A 23258-nucleotide genomic window follows, 5' to 3' on the forward strand; every position below is an offset into this window, starting at 1 on the left:
CCGTGTGCTGTCAGGAAATGGAATATTTAATTTATTTATTTGACAGAGAGAGAGAGAGTACAAGCAACCAGAGCGGCAGGTAGAGGGAGAGGGGGAAGCAGGGTCCCTACTGAGCAAGGAGCCTGATGTGGAACTGGATCCCAGGACCCTGGGATCATGACCCGAACTGAAGGCAGATACCTAACTGATTGAGCCACCCAGGCGCCCCAACCCTGCATACACTTTGAAAACACATGCATGTCTGGAGTATCCTTTATTTAAAAATAAATAAATAACTTTTCATTACAAAAATAATGTGTTGATTACCAGGATTTCTGAGCTCACAGAAGATGGTAAAGTAAAAAGTGCAAATTTTGAATCAGCCTCCTTGACATCTAAGTTTTGAAAGAGGAGCACTGTTAAAAGTTCAGCATGAATCCTTCCAGACTTTTTTCCATGTATACACTAATTATATAAGGTGATGTGATACAGTATAATTGTCACTTTTTGGTCTTCTTTATTCTATTTGAACCATTATACCATATTTCATAATATGAATCTACCATCATTTTAGTTGTTTGCAATTTTCTGTTTCAAAAAAAATGCTATGACAGACGTCCTTGAGCAGAATTTTTGCACATTTATTTAAATATCTGTGTAGGATAGATTTCTCAAATTAAAATTACTGTGTAATATATATATATATATACACACATACACATATATAGAAGTTTAGCAGAAATTGCCAAATTCCATCCCCCATGATGTATGGCTTTATAGTCCCTTCAATATTGTATGAAGGTGCATGTTTCTTTCTATAATCTGGTCAATAATGTAAATTATTATCTTTTCTAATTTTGCCAATCTGGTGGTGCTAATGGTATTTCACGGCTATATTAGGTGTCCTCTCATAAATTTTAACATTTCTTCTATTAAACATTTCTTCTACAAACTGTTCATTTGCCCACTTAAAAAACTGAGGTTTTTTTTTTCTTACTAATAGGTATAATTTATGTTCTTGGATATTAACAATTTTTCATATATATTGCAAATATTTTCCATCATGTCTTTTCCCTTTGTCCATTTCTTTGCCTATAAATAAATGCCCCATTTTTATGTGATCAATTGTGTCCAGTGCAAAACTGGACATTTACTTTGGAAATCTGTCATTGGGTGTCCCTTTTTGCCATGGCTGGCTCTCTCAGTGCTTTTTTTTTTTTTTTTTCCCTGAGTGCATCCAATACCTCACTTTATTTCTCTCCCTGAATCACAGATTTCTTCCCTTTTCCCCTCTGAGTCCTCTGTCATTTCCCCTTTTCTCTTTATCTCTTCCTTTCCTTAACCATCTGTAGTATTAACCATCGTAAATGCTCTGAATGATTCGTTCTGGTAGTTGGATAGTATTCCCCAGCTCTATTTTTGTTTGCTTAGGAACAGGTTCTCATTTACCTAACTGAATTTCAGCGGAGTTGTAACGTGTGCTGAATGTAAGATCTGGGGATTTCAAGCATTTACAGCTGAGAGTCCATTTATGTGTCCTTTTAATCACAAAGAATTTTAGAACATAAAAAACAACTGTTTTAGAACGTAAAAAACAACGTAAAAAATGCCTTGTTGGAGGCAGCATAGGGGAATGGATAGAAGCAGTCTGCATGGTTAAATTTGGCTCCTTGTTAACCGAAGGGGGATCCTGAGAGATTTACTTAGCCTCTAGGTTCCTTTTCTCTTTGGTGGGGTAACAAAACCCACCCAACTGTTGTGAGGATTAAAATGAGATAAGAAGACACCCACGCATGATAAACACACCTGCTTTGGTAAAGGAGCCCATCAGCAGGTTGGTTTGCTGAGTGTGTGTGTGTGAGTGTGTCTGTCTGTGTGTTTTATGCTAACTGTAAAAGAAGTAAAAAAGAGGCACGTGGTTCAGCTCTCAGAGGGTGGATTCCACTGGTCTAAGTTCAGTTCCTTTTGCAGGAAGAGCTTAGAGTCATAACAAGGAAACTAACCCTAAAGATGAGCCTCGCCTATCAAGTCTTAGCCAGCTCTCTTCTGATTTTCATCGTTTCTACCAAAGGTAAGTTGGTGTGGGTCTCCAATGGAGTGAGCATGCTAAAGTGAGCCTGAGAGTCAGAGGTCGTGGCCCCACTGTCTCTGGCCGTGCGTCTCAAGATCTCAGGAACTGTCTTGCTTTTTATAGGTGCAGCCCATGAACACAAGATTGTCTGGGGTACCCTGGGTCTTGACTTTGAACTGAACATTTCTAATTTTCAAATGAGTGACAGTATAGATGATATACTATGGGACAACGGAAAAGCCAGGATTGCACGACTCAAAGGGGGCAAGCTTAAAGAGACATCTAGAAGATATAGTGTATCAACAAACGGAGCTCTGAGAATTAAACAGCTAAAGACAGAGGACCATGATACCTACAAGGTTACTATATATGATAAAATTGGAAAGAATGTCTTGACCGAAACATTTCTATTGATAATTCAAGGTAAGTCTTTGTTTCCCCAAATTCCTCCATCCCAGTCTGGGTACCCTTTAGCAAGTTGGGGAATAGCATGTATGGAATGGGTCCAGCCTGACCTTGGCCTTGGGGGATCCCTAAAAGAGATGTAATGATCTCTCCCACCTCAGTGAAGGCTCCGTCTGTGGAAGAGATGGAATCTCCACGTGGGGAAATACGCAGCTGATAGAACCACAATTCTCTTTGCCTAAAATCCTCTCCTCACTGGTTACGGGGATGTGATCTGCATGTAGAACCTCCTTTAAGGTGCCATCAATCAGGAGGAGAGGAACAGGTGGGCAGAAGGGAAAAGTGGTCACTTCAGGAGGATGAGGAAGGAGCAAGCTGGGTGTGGGGCAGACTAACTGGAGAGCAGGAGGTCTTCCATCCACAGAAACGTTTCAAACCAGGGTGCCCTGGAAGAATCATTATATGGCAGGAAGGGGCTGGAAGTTATGAATTTAAAGATGAAGAGCCCTTGGTTCAGATCTGCTCACCATCAGGGTGATCAAGAGAGGAAGATGACTTTTGCTCTTGCTGTAGAAAACACACCAGGTGTGGCCATATGTATGGGATGCCCTGGGAGAGCTGGCATGTGTCCTGAAGACAAGTCAGGGAGCTGCTGCAGCCGCCGTCCAAAGGAGGTGGGGGGTGGGGGTGGGGGCGCTGCTTGGGGATTCCGAACTCAGGTAGTCTGTTCGAGTCAACAGAGACTAGGAAAAGTTACCGGGGCCAAGGGCCCAGCCTAGACCAATCAAATCAGAATTTCCTGGCATGGGTCCTGGGCATCAGTAAGTGCTAAAGCTCCCCAGATGACCCTAATGGGCAGCCAGAACCTGAGGGCCCCCGGAGTCGATAAGGGGTGCCTGCAACATGAGGAAGTAAGCGTATGCCTAGGACACTGGGCGGAGAAAGGTTGGGCAAGATGGTTTGGGTGCAGGAGGCTAGGAAGAGAAAGTGAAATGGAAATTACATTGAAGTTCAAAGTCTAGGAACACTTGGCCGGGGGTGAGAAGAAGTGAGAAGGGGAAGAAGCATCTGGAGACCAGAACGCCCGCAAGAGCATAAACCAGAGATTCAGTGGGCAAAAAACAGTATTTCTCTGCTTCACACAGGAAATGAGCTAGAACCAGGGCTGCTTTCCCGTCCCAGGATCACCCTCCAGCCCTGCTCTCAGCACATGGGCCTGGCAGCAGCCTCCGCTCCAGTGATCCCTGATGTGCCCGTTCCAGGGGCAAATGACAATTCTTGGTACCCTAGTCCCCCGCAACCTTGAAGGGAGAGCACATTCCAGAAATGGGGCGGGACTGAGAATGGAGCTGGAAGAGAGCTGCTTACAGGCTCTGGGAACCCAGATCTCATGACTCCTGTCCATATGGGCTCCAGTGTTCCCTTCTGGAACATAAGCCTCACATGTCTTGTCTAGTAAGGCAGTGATAAGGGCTTACCAGCTTGGCGTCGAGTGCTTTGCTCCACAATCTTACTTAAGGTTCCTGACAATCCCCAGAGCTAGTTGTTATTATCCTCTTATTATCTACAGGGACACAGAAGTGACTTCTCCCAAGTCTCACAGCTTGGCAGGAGCAGAGTCAGGGTACAAATCCAGGGCTTGTCTTAACAAGGGTGGTGACATTTTTTTTCCCCCTGGAACAGCTTTAGTGAGATAGAATTCACATACCAGAAGTTCACCCACTTAAAGTGTACAATTCAACGGCTTCTGGTATATTCACAGAGTTGTGCAACTGGCACACAATTGACTAGAACATTTTCATTACCCCCAGAATAAACTCCACATTCCTTGGCCCAAAGACAGAGATCTTTCTGTAACACAACAGCCACCTGCTGAGCGTGTGTCTGTGTGTGCCAATGTCACACAGCATCTTAATTCAGTGTGTGGTCTGGTCTCCATGACTTGCCACATGTCTGCTCTGAGTCTGCTCTTTGTAATAATTACTCCACGGGACATTCAGTGAGACAGCTAAGCAAAGATCCCAGCACCTCGGACCCAATACCCATTGTGCAGTGCCAGTGCCCTCCCCCACCCCTGTTTCTTCATGCTTTTCGTAGCTTTGGTCTCTGTACCCCTATCTCCTTAATGAGGGCGCTGCTGCCGCTGGCTGAAGAGGCACTGGAAACCCTCTTAAAAGCATGTGTTAGGGGAAGAATGAATAAATCCTAACAACCTAGAACTAAGGAGTTCTCATCGATGTGATGTGCCCTCCCTTGATCCAGCCATGCCCCTTCCGGGAAGCCACCTTACAGAGAGCTTGTCCAAAGACATGGCTTCAAGAGCCTGCTCATCGCCGTGTGGCTTATATTAGTGAAATGCTGGAAAGGATTGCAAAGTCCCCAGTGGTTACAGACTTATTCATTAAATTAAGAATACATCATTTAAAAAGATGGTAGAGGTGAATATTTATCGATGCTCATAAAGGAAAGAATTTCACAATAGATCATCAGTAAGGAGGAAGTATGCAGACTACAAAATCATGATCCAGTTTTAGTTTTTAAAACATTACTTATATGGGTATTATATGTAGAAATCACCTTGTATGTCTACTAAAAATATTAAGAATTATTGGCTCTGGTAGTAGAATTGCTTGTGATTTTTTTTAAAAGATTGTTTTATTTGAGAGAGAGAGAGCACATGAGTAGGGGGAGGGGCAGGGGGCGGGGCAGAGGGAGAAGCAAACTGATAAGCAGGGAGCCCGATGTGGGGCTTGATCCCAGAACCCTGAGATCATGACCTGAGCCAAAGGCAGACGCTTAACCGACTGAGCCACCCAGGTGCCCTTGCATGTGATTTTTAATCTTGAAACATTTTGTTGCATCTGATCAATCTTTACAATGATTGGATGTCACTGTTATAAATAGAAAAAAGATTCTTTCCATTTTGAAGAGGCAAGTAAACACCTTGATTTGACCCCTAGACTCTATACTGACTGCCTTGTAGACTCTCCATCTTCTTCGTTTTGGATCACACAGAATCTTGGGATGGGGAGAAAAATGAATTTCTACATGCAGATATACTAGGGCAGAAATGAAATCTGATGGGAAAGTTCATGGAGAAGATACATTGTCTGGAAGGCAGGGAGGAAGAGAGTCATTGAAAAAGAAGCCATCTGGCTGCATAATGAATGGAGAGAAATTGAGAGAAAGGTGGCAAGCCCGGGGAAAGTAAGGGTTATATGGAGGACAGAGGAGAACAAAAAGGAGAAGGTCACGCTAGCTAAGAAGTGATAGAGTTAGGATTTGGACGGGCCCCGTCTGAAGCCAAGGGCTTTGTCTTTCATGCCACACCCTTGTCATATTATGGTGTCAGAAAAAGAGAGACAGGGAGTTTGGGATTATGACCATAACAGTGGCCACCAATAATGTCAGTACCTAACGATTTGCCCAGGGTTCTGTCACATATTGTCCCTGTTAGGACAGCCAGGGCGTGTCTTCCTTATTATCCATCTCTTACAGATAAGGTCGTAAGGTCCGCTGAGGCACAGTAAGGGGCGGAGCAGCTTTGGGTGGGGAAAGGGGCTGGTGCCCACTCATCCCAGCCCGGCCCTCTGCTCCCAAGACCTGACGGATGAGTGGGGGTGGGGTTCGTTTGGGACCAAGATCCCAGACCACACATGGAACGATGCCTCCAGGCTAGGGTTCCTATGCTGCTTTGAAGCACTGCCCGTGCCTCGGGCTTGTGGGGATCAGGACATGTTAACCACTGTATCCATGCTACTGAACTTGGACTTGGAGGAGAGGGCTCCTCCCCGATCTGTCCTTTATTAGTGGATGCTCTTAGTCCACCATTTAACCCCAGGTCTTGGGTATGGCCTCTGTAAATGGCAAGAAAACATCAACCTCTTCTGCTTGTTAGGATTAAATGATATCATGTAAGTGAAAACATTTTAAGGTATAAAATAGCACATAAACACTTGCGATATATATATATATGTATGTATGTATGTGTGTGTGTGTGTATATATATATATATATTTTTTTTTACTCATGTACTGTAGCTATAAACTTCACCAAAAAAATGTGCTGAATGTGCTGTATCAAAAAAAGAAAAAGGATTTTTAAAAATAGCTAGTGGTCTTGGAAACTGTTCCCTGGTCCCAAACTAACTCCATTCCCCACCTCTATTAATAAGTATGTCTACTAAAATCGGAAAATTAGCTAATATGAACTGGATCTTTTTTTTTTTTCCCCCAGAGGCGGTTTCAGAACCTGTGATGTTCTGGAGTTGTATCAATAGGAGCCTGACCTGTGAGATAAGAAGCGGCACTGACCCCAAATTAATGCTGCATCTAGATAATAAACCATTAGATAATGCTGTGGCCAAAACTATTTCTCAAAAGATTGCCACGAACATCTGGATGACCAAACAGAGTATGTTATTCAACTGCACGGCCAAGAACAAAGTCAGTGAGCAAAGCAGAACGATGACCATCAATTGTTCAGGTGCGTGGCAAGCACTGGTCAGAAATCCTGAGCTCAGTTCGCAAACACAGTCTACCAGGTCCAGGGCGGAGACTCACTCTAGTGCCTGGGTCTCCAGGCTGGGAGGCAGCCTGGGTTCAGGGTGAGAACTGAGAACACACTTCCTTCTAGAAACCTCTAAGGGAAGCCTTGGAGGAGACAGAAGGTGGTCTTCTATGGTTACCCATCGTGGGCTCCACAGAGCATCATGTCACCTTGGAGAATTACAAAGATCCTCTTCTGGGAGAAAGAATTGCCCAGTTGAAGAGCTAGAAAGAGCTATAGAGGTTATCTCATGCAAACCCCCATTTCCCAGAGAGGTCAACTGATTTGCCTGAGGTCCCTCAGGTAGTCAATGACCAGGATTGTGACTCCCAGGGTAATGATGGAAAAGGGAGCAAAAAAGATTGCTTTCTGGAGGGGTGATGGGCAGTACCTCCTATCAGGAGCCAGAGTAGAAATCCAGAAGTGAGGGGCATGGAGAGAGGATGAGCTCAAGGCCAGGGAGGATGGTGGACACGGTGAGGCAATGTTCCTCTTGCCATAGAGCTGACAGCCCCACGTCAGGAAGTCCTGAAACCCAGGAGTGTAAGCTCATCCCCCAGAGTCCTGCTTGACATGAGTCCCAGAAGTAGAGTTTGAGAGGCAGCCTGCCTAGGGGGAGCTCTGGGAACCAGAGGCCTGGACTTCTAGTTCATGTCTGCCCAAATTCAGTGGGATTACCTTGTCCGAGTTCCTTCCCCTCTCTGGGTTTCAGCCTCCTGGTCCACAAAGAGAATGAACCCCGTGATCCCTCAGTTTCCTCGTCTGGCACTCTGTCTGCTTAACCCCTCTGAAGGGAGACTGAACACAGAAAAGTAGTTCCTCAGCCAGAGGCCCTGAGATTCTACAGGGACTATGGCTGCTGAGTTACCTCAGGAAACAGCCCTGGAGCTGGTATGGAATCAGACGTGAGGCTTTCTTATATAGGCCTTGAAGGAGTTATCTGCCACTGCACCACAAATTATCTTTGTTGGTGGCTTAAAAGACCAAAGACTGTCTTGCAGTTTCTGTGAGTCATGAGTCTGGGAGAGTCTTCCCCAGGCAGTTGTGGTCCTTACAGTCGGCTGCAGTCAGGAGGCCAGCTGGGACCACAGTTGGGTGGGCTGGGTCCAGGCTCTGTGCGGGGAGGACCCACATCAGGGCTTGCTCTCAGGGACCGCCGGGCCGCCTCACAATATGGCTACTAGCTGTCCTCAGGGCAGGTTAAGAGAGAGCCTGAGGGAGTGCATGAGGCAAACGCCAAGGTCTATTCGTAACTTAGTCTCAGGGGTACTATCCCATTACATCTGCCATATTCTGTTCTTCAGGAGCGACTCAGTAAGCCCAGCCCATGTGCATAGGAGGGGATTGCACAAAGATGGGAATACCAGAGGGCTGGAGGCTGCCCATTGCACGCTTAGAGGGACATCACTTCACTCCCCCATGTCAGCCCACCAGCCATGACTCCATAACCCCCCATCATGAAGGCGCAGTGAGCAAAGCTGCCCTTCCTTGACTTCACGGCCTCTTTTCTCCCTTCCGGGAAGGACATACTTCTACTAAAAGTTATTCATTGTTTATCTGAAATTCAAATGTAACTGCATTTCCTGTGGTTTATTTGGCAACCCATTTCTTCATGTTTATTCTAACCAGATCCCACCAGTATAGAAATCTCTGTGCATCAGGGATGGGGGTGGGGGGTGGGGGAGGTCCACGTGCTTTTGAAGACCTTCAAAGGGATCACCTTCACGGTCCAAGTCAGGGAGAGGCAAGGAAAAGATCACCCATTTGACTCAGCAAAAGCGAGCATATCCTTGAAACCAAGGCACTGAGGGAGGAGCAGGAATGGATACAGAAAGACCACCTTACGTGGACTCATGGGGGCATCACCTCCATGAGGGCATGCAGGAAGTCGTAGGCTTAGATTTAGAGATGGTGAGGATGTGGTTTTGAATGATGGAGCCCCAGCTTCCTCTGAGACCTGCTGGAATGTTCCCTGCCGAGAGCACCCCAGGTGCCGTGGAGGGCCCTGCTGGACAGACCTGTGAATGGACAGTGTGAGGCGTGCCTCCACTTCCATGAGTGCCCCCAGACAGAGGTGTGGGGCCCCCCGGTGTGAGGACTCAGAGGAGCTGAGCGGAGGCTGCATGGCCCAGACCGTGCTCTCTGACCTATTCCCACCAGGTCAGACCCTGGGAAGGTCAGCCGGAGAGAGACTCCTGCAGCCCCTGGCTCCAGCCTGCGGAGCCTTCAAGGACCCCAGTGCTTTCTTGGTCCCATGGAATGTTCCAGTGGAAGCACCTCTGTCCACAGAGCAGGGGAGGTTGTGTTAGTGGCAGGCCAAGAGTGGAGCAGAGAGGAAATAAGATGAGGAACGAAAGTGAGAATTAACAGACTGTTGCTGTCAGAAAATCTGTTTGGTTTGGTTTTTGGGCCTCTGACTTACTCCCAGGGCTCATTCTGGGATTTGCATGTATCAGGGTCTTCCGAGGGATGTTTGGCTGGAAGAGGGTTTCCTTCTGATGCTGGCTGAGCTCCACTTTATCCGCCAGATGCACGAGTCCCCTGACACCCGGCCCCAGCTGTGGCCTCTCTAACTGCGCTTGACTCACCAAGGGCAGGTGGCCAGTCCCTCTCCTGAGGACACAGCTCCCAGAAACACTGGTGCACAGAGCTCTACTAAGAGCCAGAACTTGCCTCTGTGTGTTGTTTTACAGTTTACAAAGCACTTTCACATCCATTATCTGATTGACCTCCAACAGCCACCCTGTGATGCAAGTTTCCTGATCTCCTTTGTATGCCGAATGGAACAGGCTCAGAGAGGTGGAGTAGCTTGCCAAAGTTCACACAGCTCCTGCCTAGAAGAGGCAATGGCTTCAAACCCATTTCTCTCTACACTGAGTGGTTATCCTCATTGAGGTGCGGCAACTGAAGGTCTGCAAAGTGTCCTTTGATTGTCCTTCAACTCCTTCTCAGAGCGAAACTTCTGTGACATGCTCCTTGAGAGGGGGGCAGAGGATGATGGGCAACGCCCAGCACATGAAGAATTTGGCATTTCTAGAGCAGAGCAGCAGCCCCCCACCCCAGGAGCCATCTGGGGGGCTTATCCCAGACTCTGTGCCCTTTCAGAGATCAACACAACCGACAGCCTTCTTGAGTTTGGCTTTTCTGAGGTGGAAAAGCCCCAGGAGGCTCTTTTATCTCCTTCACGTGGGAAGTGGGAGTCCTTGGCCAGAGCCATGAAACAGCTCCTCGGCCTAGGGCCCCTCACCTCTGTCCATTTCTGTCCCTCTTGCAGAGAAGGTTCTGGACATCTATCTCATCATTGGCATCTGTGGAGGAGGTCTCATCTTCTTCATCTTTGTGATACTACTCATTTTCTACATCAACAAGAGGAGAAAACAGAATGATAGGAGACATGGTAAGGTCCCCCGCTTCTGTCCCATAGCAGGCCCAGGGCAAAATCCCCGTGGAAACAACTCATGGGGATGACACTGCAAGTCTAGAAGGAAGATGATGGAGATGGGGAGTTTCAGAATGTCAAGGGTTATAACCGGCAGTTACAGGTTTTTCCATTCTCTGGTTAGCTTGATCTTTGAAAAACAAATTCTCCGTGGTGACAGTGGGAGAACGTTGAGAAGCCAGATCCTGCTTGGCCCCTTGGAATCCACCACCAAGGCTGGCTTGGTTGAAGCCCTGTGTGGACATATTTTGAATGAACCACACATCTCTACATGGGTAGAATGATTGGCTTCAAAACATAAGCAAACATCTCTTCCTCCCTTTAGGTGGGGGTGGAGGGGGGCAAGGTGTGTTCAGAACCACGCTCCTAGGAACATAGGCAATATTTCTGGGGCCCACAGGACACATGTGGTCTAAAACCAGGGACTTATACCCCCTTTTTCAATTTGGTGATCAGAGGGGATGTGCTGGTGCTGGGACTGTTTCTTCCTCAAATCAGGCCTATCCAACAACCCAGCAAGAATGAAAATGTCATGCTCATAAGTAGGGAGCTCGCTCCTAGAGCACAGGCCACCCAAGACAGTGAGTTCAGAGAATGGCACAGGAGGTGTCCCTGCAGACTCTGGGGGTGCCAGGACCCCATGCTGCAGGTGGGCCCCGCAGGGTACATCCAGCCACAACAAGACAGGCAGCCAGGCAAGCAGTCCCCTCGGATTCTGTGCAATCTGACATTCCCAGCAGGACTGGGTCCTCTCACTCTGGGTCTCCCCCTAGAGAAGGCCCAGGATGCCCACGCCAGTGGCCTGCAGCACCACCCAAACAAGGACCTGGGCTGAACCTGCCCAGGCAGGGGTGGTGTTAGGCTCTCTTTGGACTTGGCTTCCTTACTTCAGACTTCTCACCTTGGGTCCCCTTCGGGTCACTGCCCCCAGCGTGGCGCCATGTTTCCACTGCCATCTTTCCAGTACTCTCTGTCCACATGGAGCAGAATTCCTTGTTAGTCCTGTGGGAACCCAGGGCTCCCTCGCCTCTGTGCCCTGTTCAGGCTATTTTCTGTCAAAGTCCCCTTGCAAAAGCCCTTTCTCCATTGCCTGAGGGTCAATGATCACATAGTCCTCCAAGCCCGTGACAAGGCAATCCCAGCTTTCAACACAATAATTAGCTCACATTGACAAAGCGATCACTTGAGCCAGGGACTAACCTCTGCAATATAATGCTTTGCATTCATTATTGTATCCAACTTCCCAAGTCATCTTCTGAGATAGATAATACTCATACAGATGAGAAAATTTAAGCTCGTTGTGGTTAAATGATTTCCCCCACGTCCTATGGCCAGTGGGTTGAGTCAGGACTAGGGTGAGACAGACAAGGAGTTCCATGCCATTGAAGGAGACCATCACCCTCAGCCCCTACTCTGCCCTTGCTCACCCCTAGAAGTGAGTGCCCTTCCATTATGTGCCCTGGCTCCCTTACTCGCTTCACCCTAGCCTGGGCCCTGGGTGCAGAACCAGGAGGTGAGATGAAAGAGAACACTAGGCCTGGATTAATTCCCGGGAGCAGACATTTGGGCAGTGGCTGCCATGACCAGGGTGGGCATGCTGGGCCCTTCCCCGGTCCTGCTCTGCCAGGCAGGCTGCTGAGAACCACAGCTCACCTGTCTGTGCAATGCAGCCTGGGGGCTCGGCCGCTTGGCCGTACTCAACTCCTCCCCCCAGAGCTCATGAGGCTCTGTCTGCACCTCTCTGGTGACTCTGGGCTCTTACCAGAGACTGACATTGTGGTTTGCAGTCCTGGTTCCCGGTCCTTTGATTTTAGGCTTCCTGAGGGCAAGTATCTTGTCCGGTTACTGTCTTGTATCTGAGCCATTGCTGCTACTTAGCAATGGCTCCTAAATCTAGAAGGTGGGCAATAAATGCGTGAAGGACAAATGTACAGAACAGGGGGTGAACAGACTCCCAAGCAAATGGGCAGCCCGAGCTTGCCTTAGAGGCAATGAGGCGGCTTCTCCAAAACCACATGGCAGGGAACTGGACTTGGTCGGGGTCAGAGTCCTCTCCACAGCTTCCCGGCCTGCCCTCAGCTTCCTCGGGGCATCAGAGATGGCATAGAGGATGTGTTTTTCTCTTTCCGTGCCCTTTGCCTTTTGTGCTTAGAGCACTGTGGCCCTCCTGCGTCACAGCCACATTGTTGGACTCTAAGTCTTCATGTGGAAACTGCCTAAAACCTGGATTTCTAGCGCTCAGAGGAGGCTGTGCCCCTGACATCCTCACCGGAAATTACATGGCCATATTCTGAGGGGACCAGGGCTCCTAAGCTGAACATGCCCATGTCAACGCGATGGACACTTCACAGGCCCCAGGAGAACATTCTCTTCCTACCTCCCGTGGGAGCCCTGCAAGGATGGCTTTGGACAGAGGGAGTGGGACACCGTCCTTGAAGCCCAGCAGAGGCTGGAGGGCCAGAGGGGCCCTTCAGGCCTAGAGAAACTGAGCCTCCTCATGCATTCCCTATGTAGTTTTTTTTTTTTAAGATTTTGTTTATTTATTTGACAGAGATCACAAGTAGGCAGAGAGGCAGGCAGAGAGAGAGGGGGAAGCAGGCTCCCCACCGAGCAGAGAGCCCGATGTGGGACTTGATCCCAGGACCCTGAGATCATGACCTGAGCCGAAGGCAGGGCTTTAACCCACTGAGCCACCCAGGCACCCTCACCTACCCCCCGCCTTGTAGTTTTAAAACATCAAAGGAATAACCGCATTATTGGGAGTTGTGGGCCCATCTTCGTGGACTGCTGTCACATATCATGGAAAATCCCAGAGGGGTGATAGGCCAAGAAATTCTTGTCCTCCCAAGCCCAAGAGGATGGGACTTGCTTATGAATTTCTGAGAAACTAGCAAGTTTCTGAGGGCTAAAGGGCCCATTGCCTATATTCCAGCCCCTCACCAGAATGAGGGCTGTCTTAGAGCAAGAACTGCATGAAAGGCAGAGCTCACAGGGAAACCCACCTGAAAGCAGGTGGTCACTGACGTCCCCTCTGATTCTGGAGCTCCTATCCTAAGAGCTCTAACCCCAAGGTGCTCTCAGGGCATGGTCTCTAGGGTAACCCAAAGGATGGGCTCTGAGATCTGAGTGCCCTCTCCATGCCCAGGGCAGAAAGGCACAAAGGCCTCTAGCTGCCTCTTTGCCTCTGGTTCCCTGAGTTCCCGAAAGCCTGGGGCTCTCACTTTACCCTGCTGGTAGGCGCTTCTGTCTCCCCTGCAGGACTTGGAAATTGTATAGGGTTAGAGTGGCTTCTGCTTCCTCACTGCTTCCCCCCACACAGTTAGCATGACATCTCGTAGGTAGGTGGTACACTCAATAAATCGTGACCTTGACCCTATCTCACCAAGAGAACTCTCACAGGTTTTATTGTTGCAGATGAAGAGCTGGAGGTAAGAACATGCAGAGTAACCTCCAAGAAAAGACGCCAGAAACCCCGCCAGGTCCCAGGAGCAGCTCCTCAAAACCCAGCCGTGTGCCAGCCTCCTCCACCACCTAGTCATCGGCCCCAGGCCCCTTGTCCTCGGCCCCCGCCTCCGAGCCACCGTGTCCACCACCACCCGCAGAAGAAGGCTCCTCCTGCATCGGCCACACAAGTTCACCAGCAGAAAGGTCCTCCCCTCCCCAGGCCTCGAGTTCAACCAAAACCTCCCCACGGGACCACTGAAAACTCGTAATTCTGTCACCTGGCATGGTGTTCCCTTCCTTGAATTCAAAGAGATAGGAATTGTTTTTTCCCATGAAGGCACGGTGGTTTCCCCGCCGCGCAGGATCCGCACCCGCGCTTGCATCAAGTGCATTCTGCCGGTTAGGATTACCGCCCGCTGGGCTTATGGGCCATGGCTGTGCCCGCATCTCCCAGCTCCTCCACGTGCACGGACACCTGGAGCCTCTGGCCTCCTCCCGGATCCTCATCACGCCAGGAAGGGCTAGCAATTCAAGGGCTAGCATCGGGATGACGGGCCACCGAGCACAAAGTTCTAGACCTCTCCTTGCCTCCTCTTTGGCTCATGCACAGACAGGAGATGTCTCACCGCCCCTGTGGCTCGCTGCAAGTGGCCGACCTGCCCGAGAGAGACTGCTGGGTTTCTTCTGTGCCTAGTGAACACTTGCCCACCATCTTAAGGGGAGAAGTGAAATAAAAGTTTTGATTTGACCCAGTGTCTGCTCATTGTAGAAAGAAACGCAGCAGCAAGCTGCTGGGTGAGAAAGAGGCTGAGTGGTGTGACAGCAGGATCATGTTTGGTCACCCCGGTTCACCTGGACCACCGACTCCCCCCATCATGCCACCAGAACATGTTCCCCAGGTCTCGGCTGCAAAGCTGGCCCAACAAGCTATTGGTAGATCTGTCTAATGCATTGAAACCTCTACGTGCAAACTGGGACCAAGAGGCACCAGCAAACGTAATCGTTTGGGTCTTACTCCCTTGACGGTTCAGACATAGTCACAGCGGTCTGTAGAATCATCCTTGGTAGGAAGGGAATCGTGACTCCCACAGGTGCTGTGAGGCTATCAAACATAGCAAAGGGCAGGCTCAGAGTCACCTCTGGGGCATCAAGTCCCCAGGGTCTTACATGGCCACAAGGCGAAGATCACCCCCCATCCCCAGCCAGCAGCCATGCTAGCTGTACGGGGGGAAGTGGAAAGAAAAACAAAACAGTTTTCAGTTAAGGTCTTAAAACAATAGGCAGTGAACAGGCACCTGCTTTGAAATGTTTGGTGCCATGTTTGTGGTCCCGTCCGCCCTCCTTCTCCTGGCTTCTTAGACTTGCTAAACCTTGTCAAGATCTGGCAGGAAGCTCTGAGGTCTAAACCGCAAAGCCTATGTGTACTCAGGACTTCCTGTGAGAGCTCGCTCAGGGAGGAACCGCGCCTGCCTCTGAGCCTCAGTGTCTCCTGTGTCGGTACCGGGAGTTAATCTCAAGGGTGAGGATGAATGAGTGCCCACAGCCTCCTGAAATTCACACATCAAATCCAGCCAAAGAGCAGTCATCCCAGGACCCACCGGGTGGGAAAGGGGAAGGTCTTAGCTCTGCCCTCTTCTTCCTCACGACAATCCTGAAACAGTCCATCAGCTGTCCTGCCAGCATGGTTCATTCCCATTCCCTTCATGAAGCCTTCCCTGGGCTTCATGAAACCTTTCCAGGGCAGGCCCTGCCTTTCTTCTGAAATCCGGGGGTGCAATTACATAGGGTCAAGGTCATATGTGGCTTGTAACTGCTCCACAGTCTGTCATTCAATCATTCAACATTCACTGAACATCTATGTACCCAGACTCTCTCCTAGGGAGTAGAACACAGAGGGGTACAACTGCGTCTTTGCCTAGACTCAGCTCACAGTCTGCTGAGAGAGCGGTGGACCGATAACCAGACTAATGTAACACAACCTGGGAAGTAGAGGTCAGAGACAAGCACGGGAGCCCAGAGGAAGGATTTTGAATCTACACTGAGTGGGGGGACTGGGACAACCTAGAAGTCTTCTTGGAGGAGGTGGCATTTGAATCGAGTCATACTAAATCAGCAGCATTGGTGAAGTTGATGGGCAGAATCACCCGTGCAGAGGGAACAGCCTGGGCAAGGCTCATGTCAGCTCCCTGTGTACATATGTATGTGATTCCTTTTTCAACTACTGGGTTTCATTAGCTTGAATATAGCCTTAAAACTAAGGGGCATCAGTATTTTACAATACCGTAAGAGAGAAAAAACACTCTTTGTTGCATTATAACAAATGCTAAGATACAGTTTTTAGGCGTGACCCCATTTCTGAGATGTTAAAATAAAAAAAATTAAAAAAAAAAAAAGCTTTTTTAGAATCGGTGAAAGCTTCCTCAAGACAATGACCATTTCTCAGTGTTGGGTACTAAATATGTCACTAGCGACCAGACTGAATGGGGGAGGACAGCCCTGTCAAAGGAAGGGCGGTGGACATATGTGGCGTCCACAGACGTAAGCCACATTCCCTGCCCTGCTAGAATCTCCTCTTTGAAGCAGAAAACATGGGCTTTGCTCAAGATTTGTGCTGCAGTCTCCCCACGAGTCCAGTGTTGAGTGACCTCCCGCTGACCCTGTCTGGAGCATAGACTTTCTGAGAAATGATCAGGTCAGCTGTGTAAGAACAGACTGTGGGTAAAAAAAATTTGAAAAACAAATGGGGCCCCTGGGTGAGTCAGTCAGAGGAGTGTGAGACCCCTGATCTTGGGGTTGTGAGTTCGAGCTCCATGTTGTGTGTAGAGATTACTTAAATAAATAAAAATGTAAAAAAGAGAGAGAGAGAGACTGGGGAGCTTGTAAAAGAAACACTAATGATTCAGTAAGTTGGGTTGGGGCCCAACTTGGGGTTTTTAATGGCCTCTCTAGGTGATTCCAACAGGAGTTCAAGTTGGGAAAACACAGGATCCTCAAATTATTACTCATTGGTGTCTGGCCAAACTTGAGGACTTACAGATAATACAGCATTGGAATAAAAACAGCAACAGCCCAGTATTGAACTTATTTAAGTCTCTGAGGGGAATTCCCAATACAAGAAAGTCCGCCAAATTGGAAAAAATATCCAGGTACTTCAAGGGACGGGAGCAACCAAGAGCGTCATATGAAGGTAGGAAAGTTTGATCATTTTGATACACTCCCCCCCCACACACCCCACCCCCGCCATCCTCCCTGAAGAGCGGTCTAACCCTAGCTGCTGGGCCAGACAGTGGACTCAGCCCCCCTCTCTGCAGTCACCTACATGGACCCCCTGGGACTTGCCATGCTTGCCAGTGTGGTCATGTGTCCTGCACTTCAGAGCTGCGGCCCACACAGTTCCCCTGGATCCTCGCCTCCTCGCCTGTCCACAGTCTCCTATCAGGATTCAGATCCCAGGTCATTAGAGAGGCCTTTCCAGATCCTGAACTCTGCCGTGAGCTTGTGAAACCGTTTCACCTCTGTGACTTGCTCTGTGGTTCTCCAGCTCAGAGTGGGAGAAGGCCCAAGGGTACCAGAGCCGGAGTAATTTACTCAGCCTCACTGACCACTGGTTTCCTCATCTGTCAAACAAGGAGAACGGTTCACTGGGTCAGAGCAAGGAGTCACTGGAAATAATGTATGTAAATGTAATTGGTGTGTCCTACTGGGCAGAAGACATCTGGGCTTTCCACCTGGCTTGAGGCCTGAATAAGAATATCCCAGATAGGGATGCCTGGCTGGCTCCATCAGTTAAGCGTCTGCCTTTGGCTCAGGTCATGTTCCCAGGGTCCTGGGATCAAGTCCCACATCAGCCTCCTTGCTCAGCAAGGAACCTGCTTCTCCCTCCTCCAGCTGTTCCCTCTGCTTGTGCTCTCTTTTCTCTGACAAATAAATAAATAAAATCTTTAAAAAAAAGAATACCCCAGATCAGGGTGCCCGGGTAGCTCAGTTATTAAGTGTCTGCCTTCGGCTTGGGTCCTAATCCCAGGGTTCTAGGATCGAGCGCCACATCAGGCTCCCTGCTCAACAGGAAGCCTGCTTTGCCCTCTGCCACTCCCCCTGCTTTTTGTTCTCTCTCTCACTGTGCCTCTGTCAAATAAATAAATAAAATCTTTTTAAAAAAAGAAAAAAGAAGAACCCTGAGAGCAGGTATAAATGGCCCACTTACTGGAAAGGGACAGAGCAGATTATAAATTAATAAATAAGCACACGGTAAGGCGACTTGTGCTGTGAGTTTCATTCACCTGAGTTGGTTTCCTGATGTTGGGCCCCATGGGACAACTGGATAAAATCTGATACCAGATGTATTAAAGCTAAAGATCAGTGTGATCAGCGAGACCACCCCACAAAGCCTAGACAGAGCCACCACCCTGGCTGTCACCTCCTTGGCCCCAGAAGCAGGGCCACCCTGATGACCTATATAGACTCCATAAGGTAGTTTGGCAGCCATTCACAGCGACTCAAAGCAGGGGAGAGGGAGGTGGGGGAAATTCTGGTCTTTCTGATAGCCTACCTGTCCACGTCAGATCTACCCACTGGTCAGAGCCAACATGGGGAGGTGGTTACGACAAATGTTGGTGTTGGGCAATCGGCCTTCATGGATTCAAGCAGTCAACCCATCCTGGAGGTCCGAAAGGACCCAGTAGAAGAGCCCAGCCATAGGCACCTCGATTGAAGGGGGCTGTCATCATGAAAGGGACAGAGTGGGGGAATTTCTAGTTAAGGGTAACAGCTTCACTCAGGCATCAGCCTTTACTGCCTTCTGAAACCCAACAAAAGTGACATCACACTTCTCAAAAATTGAAGACATAAACCATAAAAGCAGGGGCACCTGGCTAGCTCGGTCAGCAGAACATGCAACTCGTGATCCCGGGGTCTTGAATTTGAGCCCCACATTGGGCATAGAGCTTATTTAAAAAAAAAAAAGAAAAAAAAAAGACGTAACCACAAAAAGAACAGAGGAAAAAAAAATCCATTGGCATCCTCTGGAACAAAAATCCATTGGCATCATCATCAGTTGGAAAAAGCAGAGGGAAGGACAGCGGATGACTAAGAAGACTTCAAAAGTTACAACAATTTGAAGGCAGCAATGGGGAAAGCCATGGTGCAAACTGATTTACTGCATTAAACATTCAAAAGGCACAGGAGTTGGTGGCACAAGGTATCGCCAGAAGTAGGAATGATGTGTGAGGCTAAAACTGAAAGGCTGGTTACAGATTTACATAAGAAGCAGTTGGATCCCGGATTCCATCCCCTACACCATGCAGATCAGTTACTGCCCAGCAGGGGCCTGCAGGGTTTTTCTCTGGATTGGGGGATGCCAGGCGCAGTTCAGTGAAGGGAACTATATTAAAAACAGGGGGATTAAATAAAAGTTTTCCACTGAATGTTGGAATTGAGTTCCTATTCCACCCAGCTTACAGAAACTCAGCAGAATATTTATGGCATTTTTCAAGCAGGATATTAGAAAAGACTTATCAGCTCAAAAAAAAAAAGAAAAATCTCGTGGCACCTGGGTGGCTCAGTGGGTTAAGCATCTGCCATCGGCCCAGGTCACGATCTCAAGATCCTGGGATCCAGCCCCTCGGGCTCTCTGCTCAGCGGGGAGCCTGCTTCCCCCTCCCCCTCTGCCTGCCTCTCTGCCTGCCTGTGATCTCTCTCTCCCTTTCTGTCAAATAAATAAATAACATCTTTTTAAAAAATATCTCATCAAAAAGATCGTACTAAAAGACCAAACAACACTAACATCCAGGGTTTCCCAATGAAACCTGCCAGCTAGATGACCCTGGAGTAAAGTCTGCAGTCACTAAGCCCCTCTTACCCACATAGAGTTGTCTTTACAGTTCTTCCCTTAAATATGAGCAGACAGGGGTGCCTGGGTGGCTCAGTGGGTTAAAGCCTCTGCCTTCGGCTCAGGTCTTGATCCCAGGGTCCTGGAATCGAGCCCCGCATCAGGCTTTCTGCTCGGCAGGGAGCCTGCTTCCTCCTCTCTCTCTGCCCGCTTCTCTGCCTACTTGTGATCTCTCTCTGTGTCAAATAAATAAATAAAATCTTTAAAAAAAAAATATGAGCAGACAAAGAATCCCATGAAATGAATAGAGCCTCTAATATGAAAGACAAAGGCTCAAAAAAAAAAAAATCAGAGGTGAGGGAGGAAAACTTAAAAAGCACACTACCTTTAATATGCTCAAAGAGATGAGAAAATACTGCATCACTAAAAAAAGAATAGAGTGTTATGAAAAAAGAATATTCAGAGAGTGTTCTTGGAAATTACAAATACAGTAGCAGAAATGAAAAACGCAACAAAGGTGCTGGAAGATAATGCTGAAGAATCATCTCAGACAATAGAGCAAAAGGACAAAGAAGAAAAAAATGGTAAGAAAAAGATTATTAAATTGGAGAAGAGTTCTACTAGGTCCAAAATCTAAGTAATGGGCATCCAGAAAGAGAACAGTGGAAGCAGAGGGAGTTTACTGTCCATGAAATAATTCCAGAACATTTCTGGAATGGAAGGATATAAGTTTCCATTTGAAAAGGGCTCACTAAGGACCTAGCACCATGAAAGAAAATGAACCCACAATAAGATATATCACTGTAAGACTCCAGAACACCAGGACCAAAAAAGGGAGGTAGGGGAAGGGAGGGGGGCGGAAGGGAGGGATGGAGGGAGGGAGCGAGGGAGGAAGAAAGGAAGGAAGGAAGGAGACACTTACTGGTACAGAGAAAGGGACCAGGGGATAATTATTCAAGAAGATGAAATTAATAAAACATCTGATACATTTAAGCATATTGAGAGGAGATTTTCATTTCTGAGGGAGAGTTTGAGAATAAATTAGGGATAAGTACAGAGCACTACTCAACAAACAAAAGACAATAATTAACCATAGGAAAAATAATAACTTGCACAGAAAAGCAAATCACTGCATCCCATAGCACTTGGCAGTCCATATCACTTACATGACCACTAATAATATAAACACTGAATGTTGATCTATCCCAAATTATAATGTTGCTTTACTGGTAGGATTAGGGGAGGAGAGTCTATACATAATGCCTAAAATGGAAAAAAAAAGTCAAGAAACAACTATATAATCATATTTAGAGACAGGGAACTAAATACCAAAAGAATCAATTTTTTTTATTTTTTTAAAGGTTTTATTTATTTATTTGACAAAGAAAGAGATCACAAGCAGGCAGAGAAGCAGGCAAAGAGAGAGGGGAAGCAGGCTCCCCACTGAGCAGAGAAACCGACGTGGGGCTCGATCCCAGGACCCTGAGACCATGACCCAAGCCGAAAGCAGAGGATTAACCCACTGAGCCACCCAGGTGCCCCAAAAGAATCAGTTTTAAAATGGTTCTCTCGGGGTGCCTGGGTGGTTCAGTGGGTTAAGCCTCTGCCTTCGGCTCAGGTCATGATCTCAGGGTTCTGGGATCAAGTCCCACATCAGGCTCTCTACTCAGTAGGGAGCCTGCTTCCCTCTCTCTCTCTGCCTGACTCTCTGCCTACTTGTGATCTCTCTCTCTCTCTGTCAAATAGATAAATAAAATCTTAAAATAAAACGGTTCTCTCTTGAGAGTGGGCATTGCAGGGGTGGGGATCAGGAGGTTACTATTAATGTTCATTTTCTTTTTGGTAATAAGTTTTGTGGGACTACTTGACTTGAAACTATATGCATATTAAATCTTGATCCAAATTAAAATGAAATCTACCCAAAGAAGAAGAAGGAAGTGTGAAGGCAGATGCTTTTTAAAGCATAGAAAGATGACAGGATAGATAAACTGGAACCCAAGAGGACCTCAGGCTGGAAAAGTCAGACCACATTAGAAAAGAAACACATTTGTGTGGGAATTTCAGTCAAGAAGCAACACAGGATTCCCAAAGTCAGTCCCAGGATCCCACATCCTGAAACAGTGTAGTGGCAAAAGCAAGATGCTGTAAGAGTATAAAAGGTGTGGGAGCGCTGGCGGGCATGGGGCATGGTTTCCCAGATGAGCCAAATAAGGCTGGTGAAGTTTGTCTCCATTTCCTCTCTTTGATTTTTCTTTTGTGCTTCTGGTTGGTGATTTTGTAATTTAAAATGTCCTCCCCAAAACTCATTGTTGTTATTAGTCAGCTTGGGAGTGTTCTAACAAGCCTGGGTGACCTAAATACCCAAAATGTATTTTCTCACAGTTCTGAAGGCTGCAAGTCCAAGATCAAGGAGCCAGCGAGGCTGATTCCTGGTGAGGGCGCTCTTCCTGGCTCTCAGATGGCCACCTCTTCCCTGTGAGCTGTGTCTCCTCTTCTCCTTGTTAGAACACCAGTCCCGTTGGGTAAGGGTTACAGCCTTCTAACTTCATTTAACTTAAAATGCCTTCTTTAAAGGACCTGTATCTGAATGCAGTCAATATGGGGATGAAGGCTTCCACGTATGGATTTTGGAGAACAAAACAGTCCGTAATAGTGCTAAGTGCTATCTAGAATTTCTAAAGACAAGAAGGCTCTGATGTGTCTTATGGAGAAAACGTGTGTTTTAGATAATTTTCACTGAGGCATGAGTTATAGTGCTGTTGGCTGTGGGTTCTAGTTAACACATCAACAATATATCTTAAAGAAGATGCCTTTAAACAGAAACCCAGATAAAATAAGGTTTGTGTTGGGGCTCCTGGGTGACTCAGTGGGTTAAGCAGCTGCCTTCGGCTCGGGTCATCATCCTGGGGTCCTGGGATTGAGGCCTGAGTCAGGCTCCCTGCTCCTCAGGGGAGTCTGCTTCTCCCTCTGCCCTTCCCCCTTCTCACACTTTCTCTTTCATAAATAAATAAGTAAAACTTAAAAAAAAAACAACAACCGAAGCTTATGTGTTGGTCAGTTGTTGAAAATGTTGTGACCAGAGGCTCACAGGAACCGAATCCTGTACCTCCTTTCGGAGCGATGGCTTGGTGTTGGCCAATTCCGTGTCATGGTGATTTTAGAGAGCATAACTATTATAAGTAATGAAAACTGTGCAAGTGTTTGTTTTTTCTCTTTGCGTTGCCTTTGGACTAGTTCTCCTCCCTGTCTCTACCACAAGCTGACGGGAGTGTTGCCAGGAATTGCAGAGGTGACGTGACGAGGTAGACCACAGACCGGGGTAGGAGTCCTTTTCTGAAGCCCTTCAACCTGACTTCTGCCTGCTTCTCAAACATCTCCCATGCTCATGCCCATCATGAAGTTCTAGGCATATTGAGTTCCATTCAGTTATTTAAAAATACTTAAACCCTTTCACTTCACTTGTACAGGCCTGCCCTACTGTCTTATTTGGACAACTTCTATCTGTTCCTTATTAAACATCATTCTTTTTACCTAAAACTTCACAC

General features: G+C 47.7%; 1 protein-coding gene across 3 annotated transcripts; it reads left to right on the plus strand.

Annotated features, from left to right (window-relative positions):
* The first annotated feature begins 1956 nt into the window (after positions 1-1956).
* Positions 1957-14628, plus strand: LOC111143538 (CD2 molecule). 3 transcript variants are annotated; one of them, XM_022497363.1, is made up of 5 exons: positions 1957-2050; positions 2153-2473; positions 6692-6940; positions 10278-10400; positions 13857-14628. In XM_022497363.1, exons 1-5 carry the CDS (start codon positions 1990-1992, stop codon positions 14153-14155), a joined length of 1053 nt encoding a protein of 350 aa, XP_022353071.1. In that variant the 5' UTR covers positions 1957-1989; the 3' UTR covers positions 14156-14628. The 3 variants fall into 3 exon arrangements, with proteins under 3 accessions (XP_022353071.1, XP_022353070.1, XP_022353072.1); XM_022497362.1 differs by having other exon boundaries at positions 2174-2473; positions 13842-14628; XM_022497364.1 differs by having other exon boundaries at positions 2174-2473.
* The last annotated feature ends 8630 nt before the right edge of the window (positions 14629-23258 follow it).

Source organism: Enhydra lutris, unplaced genomic scaffold, assembly GCF_002288905.1.
Source record: "Enhydra lutris kenyoni isolate GAN:26980312 unplaced genomic scaffold, ASM228890v2 scaffoldscaffold9, whole genome shotgun sequence".
Lineage (NCBI taxonomy): Eukaryota > Metazoa > Chordata > Mammalia > Carnivora > Mustelidae > Enhydra > Enhydra lutris.

Bases quoted from the DNA above. Each gene is read 5' to 3' on its own strand.
- LOC111143538 (XM_022497363.1), top strand. From the start codon at position 1,990: ATGAGCCTCGCCTATCAAGTCTTAGCCAGCTCTCTTCTGATTTTCATC. The intron at 2,474-6,691 runs GTAAGTCTTTGT...TTTTTCCCCCAG, and splicing joins ATTTCTATTGATAATTCAAG to AGGCGGTTTCAGAACCTGTG. The intron at 10,401-13,856 runs GTAAGGTCCCCC...TTATTGTTGCAG, and splicing joins ACAGAATGATAGGAGACATG to ATGAAGAGCTGGAGGTAAGA.